General features: G+C 37.1%; 1 protein-coding gene across 1 annotated transcript; it reads left to right on the top strand.

Annotated features, from left to right (window-relative positions):
* Positions 1 to 2259: 2259 nt before the first annotated feature.
* LOC112559113 (putative nuclease HARBI1) lies at positions 2260 to 5553 on the top strand. Its single transcript, XM_025230082.1, has 3 exons — positions 2260 to 2749; positions 3162 to 3277; positions 4180 to 5553. The coding sequence occupies exons 1-3, from the start codon at positions 2569 to 2571 to the stop codon at positions 4729 to 4731; spliced, it is 849 nt and encodes a 282-aa protein (XP_025085867.1). The 5' UTR covers positions 2260 to 2568; the 3' UTR covers positions 4732 to 5553.
* The last annotated feature ends 2836 nt before the right edge of the window (positions 5554 to 8389 follow it).

Here is an 8389-nt window from a genome sequence, read left to right on the forward strand (position 1 = left end):
GTTGTTGCAAAGTCCTACTACTCCTTTGAGGACTTTAAGTAGACTACGGCCCATGCTGACTCAAGCTGCTGTAAACTCACTTGCTGTGGCTACCATCACATCACGATTGGACTACTGTAACAGTCCATTGTGGGGTATACCTGCTACTCAGTTGGATCGACTCCAAAGAGTTCAAAACGCAGCCGCCAGGATTGTCACCCGTGCAAAGTCGTCGACTGAGCACATCACCCCTAACCTACAGAGCCTTCATTGGCTCCCAATGAACAAGTGTACTGACCATAAAGTACTTTCTATTGCCCAGTCCTGCATGTCTAAAACTGCTCCTGACTATTTGCAAGTTCCTCCGTACCAGCCGTCACGTAGCCTGCGCTCAGGCTCCCAGTCACGCTTCTGTCTCCCTGCAGTGGAAGACACCAACAAGAAGCGCACTGGAGCCAGGGCCTTCAAACACGCGGCACCTAAGCTGTGGAATGCTCTGCCATCGTCACTCTCCACCATCACCTTACCAACCACGTTTCGCAAAAAACTGAAAAACCCATCTGTTTCTTTCAAACCAGTTTTAAACTACCAAGAAACACTTCTATCTATATTTTTTACTTTTCCTGGTGTTTTATATATTTGTTCACTTCATTTTTTCTTCTTTTGTTTTTTCTGTGCAATGAGCATTCTTCTGAATGGATACCTGCGCATTACAAATCGACATCATCATCATCATTCGGACTTACCATTGGTTTCTTAGGTGCGGGTTTTCTGTTTTTCCTGTCCTGTACGAAAGATTAAGGAGTCCACGTTGATAAGATGAAGAATAACTTGAACATGTTAAAATACTCACTTCAAAGTACGCCATTTTATGGTCTGGCTGTTAACAAATTGTATGCGATTGTCGAGAGAATTTAAAGGATATGTTCAATCTCAGTAAGAGGCAGAGGGACATAAACGTGAGAGTAAGAGTGCATCGCGTGGTCTGCGGTGAGAGGTAACTGTAATATCTGATAATAAACTGCCACATGCGAAGATAACAAAGAAAATAATTCTACAGAAAAATGACATAAGAAGGGCGAGAAAATAGAATAAGGCTGTCGATGGTTTCTGTATATTAAAAGAGACTGAAAGGATAATGCCTTAAGTATATCATGTATGTATTTCTGAGATTTTACTCTACCCAGAGTGTATGCTTGTTTGCTCTCTGAGTGTGCGTGTGTTTGCTTTTGAAGATTAAATGTTTTGCTGTTTCCCCTACTGTGAAGCTATCTGAGGATATTTTGTGGGGAAAAGTGCTTCATTTATTTGTTTTATATATGTATACACACACAAAGGTATTGTAGAATATTAGAAACTCATAATAGAAAGTGTTATTGCAGAAAATGTCCGATGTTAAAAACGTAAGTGCATGAAACATTTTTGTGCTCTTACTGAATGCAGTGGTCTCAGATTTGACTATTTCTAACTATTGCCTATATTTTGTAAGCGGTTGCAAACTGTTCCAAACCCAGTTACGTGCGACCGGCAAATGCATTCTAGTATTAGGTGCCGTAAAAAATGAATAGAAAAGAAAATACAAAGGTTTTTGAGTAAAACTCGTCACGTTCATGCCAACTGGTGGCCAAAGAGAGGGGAAGCTTTTTGTTTCTGTTCTAACCTTTTTTTCTTCCCAACTGCCCAGTCGACAATTCAAAAGTACCTGAAAGGAAGTCTAGAAAAAAAATGCCCCCTCTTTTTTTTCAGCCCCTCTTCTAAGCTTTTTGAATGTTCGAGGGGTCTGAAGCAAGGTTAAAGTGAAGTCTTCAATTATTCTCACTCTTTATTAATAAGCTTACAAACGAAATCCGCGCAAAGGACCTACATGGTATTCAGCTTAGCCCAGTGTCAATTCAGTTATTTTGTTTTTTCCAGACGACATTACTCTATTGTCTGATACAGTGATTGGATTACAAAGCCAGTTAAATATTCTATATAAAACAGCAAAACACTTAGAAGTAGTTGTAACTATGAAGAAATCTAATGTGGTTATATTCATGAACGTGGGTCATAAATTATTGTTAGAAAAGAAGAATGGTATTACGATGGTGCAAAACTAGAAACAGTTAATAGTTATAAATATCTAAGAATAATTCTGTCAACATGTTGTGTGTATTCACATGCCTTAAATGACTTAGCAAAAAAAGGCACGCAGAGGAGTAATTGCAAATCTGAAAATTCTCTCGCGCCTTGTGCAGAAAATAAATATGACCATCAATGGGATCAACTCATGTACTAAAGGCGGCGCCACACGGGGTTTCGCAAAAACTGTTTTATTGAAACCTCAGTTTCCCGAAACCAAGGAAACTGGGTTCATGGAAACTGTTTCCCCGCTTGCGATGCCACACGGGCAGACTTGTTTCCGAAAACGTTACAAAGTGCGCGACAGTAGCGTCCCTTGATTTCTGCAATGGCGGACTCAGCAGACGACGAGATGCTGATGCTTACAGCAGCACTTCATGTTTTAACAGAAAAAGAAGACAAAGCGAAGGTGGTGGGTAAGACTATCGCTTAAAAGAAGAGCCAAGCAGGGGCGCCTACAATTGTCTGATGCGGGAACTGAGTGCTGAGGATTCAGACTCTTACAGCAACTTTGTGAGAAAGGACCCTCAGCACTTTCAGATGCTACTCGCACGTAGAGAGTCTTACATCGCAAAGCAGACAACAAATATGTGCGAGTGTATCTCACCTAGCGAAAGGCTTGCTGTGACGCTGAGATTTCTAGCTGCAGGTGAGATTTTGTTTTGTTTTTTTTAATCAATCAGTTTTTAAAAAAGTGTATAAGGACTACAAGCACTACTACAATTGGCTAAAATTAAGTCTTCTATTACAAAGAAACCAAGATTCTGTTATAATAATTTTTTAGCTGCATGCAGTATGCGCAAGTCACCCTGCGGAGCCTTTTCAATGTTTCTCACATTTGTGAATAACGACTTGTTTGGGCAGAATCCTTTGTCCTTGATATTTGAATTTAAAGGGTCAGTGTCCTATTACATTCAATATTTTTTGTAATTTCAATGGCATCTTTTCAAATAACAGATTGCTAATGGTTATATTGTACAGATAAGTACTACAATATATAATAATATTTTTTGGGAAGAAAGAAAAGGAATCACATCACATGTCAAAACAATTTGTTTCAGGAGACAGTTACCAGTCCTTGGTTTTTCTTTATTGTCTGGGGAAAAGTACCATTGGTGAAATCATTCCAGACACATGTAGAGCAATTACTGTTGCTCTGAAAGATCAGTATTTGAAGGTAGGTGATGGCTTTGCTTGTTTAGAAGTTGAAACTTACTTCTTTATTAAATTTAAAGTTAGTTTTCCCAGTAGTTCCATCCATGGAACTAATATGTACTTAATTTTAAATAAAATATAAGAATAACTTCATTAATCAATGAAAGTTTGGTGTGTTTGTGTGCATATTCATTTCATCTTATATGTGTGTTTGTAGGATGTCAGTTTCTCTGGCTTGTTTTTTTTGGGGCGGGGGTCTGTTTTGTTTTGAACCATTCTCAATATACTACACTAGCACAGCAGTGACACATTCAATCAGACACAATGAGAAAATTGTGACTCACATACAATTTGCATACAATGCAAATGTTTTTATTTCAGTCAAGGTCATAGACGCATAAGCACCTAGAGAAAAAAAATTAATTCCTTTAAGTGTAGAGGTCCTAGTCATTCTTTGCTAGGTCGTCAATATCTAGTTTTATAAGCTTCCTTTGTGTAATATCTGGTAATTCTGAAATTTTTTTAGTAAGATTTTTTGCCCACATGAGTTCAGGGCCCTCTTTTGGTCTATGTTTATTTCTGTAATGATCTTTGATGCACTTAGTAAGATCATCCCCCTGATCTTTTTTCTTGCCTTTTGCCTGCATCTGAGTAGTCACTTCTTGACCCGCAAGGGCTTGAAGTGAGTGAAAGTGCTGGGTCATCCTCTTTCACCCCTTCAGACTGAGTTTCAGTGAATTCCTTTTCTGTCTGGCACTGGTAGAAATAATCATCTTCACCTTGCTGTTGGTGATTCACCACTTGTGTTTCCTACAATGCAATAACAAATAATTTGTTATAATGGTTGTGTAAAAGGTACTTTCCTGTTCTTAAATGCATTAGTTTAATTCATACTGTTTAACTTCTGATCTCTTATGTTTACAGGTTCCCAATACAACACAAGAATGGGAAGCCATTGCAAGAGCCTTTGAAGAAAAATGGAATTTTCCACACTGTATTGGGGTTAAAGATGGAAAAAATATTGCTATGAAGGCCCCACTGAAAAGTGGTTCTATGTACTTTAATTATAAAGACTTTCATTCAGTTGTTTTGCTAGCCGTGGTAGATGCATTTTATCGGTTTATTTGGTATGATGTAGGGGAAAATGGACGAAACAATGGTGCCGGAATATTTGCCTGCACTACACTTTCCAAGGCAGTTGAAAGTAAGACCCTTCAAGTTCCTGCACCAAGGGAACTTGCTCATTCACATGTTAAGATGCCTTTTGTCCTTGTGGGAGATGAGGCATTCCCATTGAAAGAACACCTTATGAAGCCATATCCCCGAGGACTAGGTGATCATGACAACATTTTCAATTATCGTTTAAATAGAGTGAGGCGTGTCTCTGAAAATGCCTTTGGCATATTGGTCAACCGATTCAGACTACTGTTAAATACATTAAATCTATCTCCTGATGTGGTTGCTTGTGTAACATAAAAGCTGTGTAGCTCTACACAACTTTCTTAGGACATAGAGGGATGTGGCATATGGACATAAATATAAAAAAAGAAATGGAGCACGGGTTAGGGATAGCTCTGAAGAAAGAAAATTTTTTCACAGGTAATCATTCTACTCTTTCTGCAAGAGAAGTGAGAGACAAATTTCGTGGCTACTTCTGGGCTCATGGTGAGGTTCACTGGCAGTGGGATCAAATATAAAGCTATTTGTTGAAATGGCTAAGAGTCCATGATCTTTAAGAATCAGGTTTTTTTTCCTAAAATAAACTTGCTGAGAAGGTCAGAAACATTTCATTTTTTAAATTTATTGCCTGTTTAAAATAGTTACAATTTATGTATATTTTGTAGCGCTTTTATATATCTGATTTTGATAGCGATTTGAGCAATTATTTACAATTCAACTCTTTGTGTGTAGTGACATACAGCCATCTCACAGATTGTCATTTAAATCTGTATATTGATGAATTTTTTTATTTATTTTTTCAATAAATGTATTTTGCAAATTACAGTGTATGCTCAGAGATCTGTTTGTGATATACAATTTATTATCTGGTCTGTGAATATTTCATGACAATTAGATTGTAGACAAGTTGAGTGGGAGGAGGGTGGAATGCTCAGTATTGTTGACAACAAAATTTTTATCAAACTGTTAACAGTAGGATATTTTGAGCCACCTTAAACAACCTTTGTGAGAAGATGTAATAAATGTATTATATGTTACTATATATATATAAATCAATCTGTTTACCAAGTTTGAAGATGTTGGTGCCACTAGAGACATTACTGGCAACAGGAATTTCAACTGCTGGGTAAAAAGGCCCATGAACTGTTGTAGACATCACATATGCTCCAGCCCCACTTTGGTTTTATTTATTTATTTTACACATTTCCCTTGAAAATGTGTTTTGGAGGCTGGCTACCTTTGCTTGAATATTGTCAACTGCAACATAGTAGTAGAATCTTATTAAATAAATAACCAGCTGCCCAAATTAACATTGTGTTTCTTATTTGTGATGGCTGTTGTATACATGGCTCTGCATTTGATGTTTTAAAAGTTATGCTTTGTGATGTACCATTAATTTTTTTTGGAAAACAATTTGATAAATTTAGCAGTTTTCCACTTACTGTCAAAATCTGTTCATGTTCAGCAGACTGTAATTTTGGTGGCTGATTTGTATTTGTATTCGTTTTACTAACAGCAACCAAAACAATAATAATTGTCACATTGTGTGTTCTCAATCAACAGTTATACAGAACTAGCATGCTGAACAACTTGGATTTTAATGATACAATAAAGCGATCATCATTTAAAATTAAAATTGGAGCATATACCTGTGCAACCAAAACAATAATAATAGTCACATTGTGCGCTAGTCGCTAGTGGGCCGTATCAGCTGATTCTTAATTCCTTCAGTTGATGCTCGTTTCATAATAAACAGTTATAAAGAACTAATATGTACTTGATTCTAAAAAATTAAAAATAAAATATGGAATAACTTCATTAATCAATGGATTTTAATAATGCGATAAGCGATCATCATTTAAAAATTAAAAAAAAAAAAAAAATTGGAGCATACCTGTGCAGTCGATCCCTGTCATTTTCGAGAACGGAAACCTGTAAAGAAAGCCACAGACCCGTTTTCAATGGTCTGTTACGGTATTTTTCTTTCCTAGGGTCCCACAATTCCTGGTGGCTTTGAAAAAGCTCAATCAAATATAAGCCTTTACAGAAGCCACAAAAACCTCTATACTGTTCACAATTACAGACAGAATTCTACACGTCTGGAAAAGAAGACATGCAATCACCATAACCATGATAAGTATTTGAGTGTCTAATGACCCCATTTTCATAAGTCTTACAGGAAACGTAAACTAGAACATCTGATTAGAAAGTTTCTATCAGAACAGAACACACGTAGCTTCCGGGCCCGAGAGAAAATATGAAGATTAAACTGATATGATCACATCTCATAAATATCAGGACTGGACTGGACTGGCAAAGTGCAAAAGTCAATTCCTGATGGAACAGTACAAATAGATGAATTAGGCAGACAGAGAAACAAAATGGTTAAATAACTTTAAATAGTTAACTGGCCTGCATCCACAAGACAGAAAACACTGGAAGGAAAGCACGAAGACAGATGAGAATTACAATAGAGTACAATCCAATTTATCACATGTCAATTACTGGCAAGATTCGCAAATGCTCATGTATTACATTACACAGCTGAGTTTACACTCTGACGAAGGTGAATAAAGTTCTTCATATAGCTATAGATATATGCACACAAAGCAAGGTCTACAAAAGAAGTGACATTTGGTACACTGCATTAGGTCAGCTCACGTTGACACAACATCAGTGGAATCATCAAGTGTCTGGCACGTAGAAATGGCGATAAGATCGATCTCTGCCCAGTTACAAGCAAGCTACTTTTTTAAATGTCAGTGTACATACAAAATCTGAAAACAACAGACTGCTTTTTATAATTTCCTATCTCTGGATCTACGTGGACTTTGGTTTCTCCTGTTGCCTTGTGCTTTTTGTTGCTCTGCATGCAGTTCTTGTTGCCTTTTTCCCTGAGTAGCACATCCTTCATTTACGGTCTCTTCAGACTTTCGCTATTGTAGGCCATCTTGTTCCGGATTGTTTCTGCTTTATGACATTACTGGTCACTATTTCTCTAAAATTAGAACTACTTGTTTCTGCCCTAAGGACCATGTATTTGTCATACTTTTTATCTACGAATCATGCTTGGTCACTATATATTTCTCCAACGTGTTTAGAATTGAGAAACTGCTTGTACACGACGTCGACTGCATCCTCAATGAGAAAAGTTTTGGTTCTTCCTCTTGCTCAATGGACGTTCTGGAAATACTTCGTGATGACGAATTCTTCTTCGATTACAAAACTGAACTTAATAAACTTAATAATCCCTTAGCGGTTATTATTATTATTGTGTCTTTATGTTTTTGTAAAGCACTTTTAGCCGGTGGATGGTTGGGAAAGGCAGTAGATAATGATGATGATTGATGATGATTGATGATTTATGATAGATGGTGGATGATGAATGGTGCATGATGGATGATGATTGCTGCTGAATGATTGCTGTTTGATGATCGATGGTGGATGCTGGATGAAGGATACTGGATGATGTATGACGGATACTGGATGATGGATGATGATGATGATGATGATGATGGATGATGATGATGGAGATGATGATGGAGATGATGATGATGCTGGAGATGGAGATGATGATGATGGATGGTGGTGATGATGATGATGGAGGAGGATGGATGATGATGATGGATGGATGGATGGATGATGATGATGATGATGATGATGGATGGATGATGATGATGGATGGATGATGGATGATGGATGATGTATGATGGATGATGATGGATGGATGATGGATGGATGGATGATGATGATGATGATGATGGAGATGATGATGATGATGATTGATGACATTATTAATTTTCTTCTTTAGTTATAAAAAGTGAGTTTGTAGCAGGAAGTTACTGAATTCCTATTCGATCTTCACTTTATCTTAACCTCAGTATACTCCGCATAACAATTGAAAGACACAATCTTTTCACAAAAAGTTTCTGAATAATTACGTTTCCTTTAAAAA

The sequence above is a fragment of the Pomacea canaliculata genome, linkage group LG1, assembly GCF_003073045.1.
Source record: "Pomacea canaliculata isolate SZHN2017 linkage group LG1, ASM307304v1, whole genome shotgun sequence".
Lineage (NCBI taxonomy): Eukaryota > Metazoa > Mollusca > Gastropoda > Architaenioglossa > Ampullariidae > Pomacea > Pomacea canaliculata.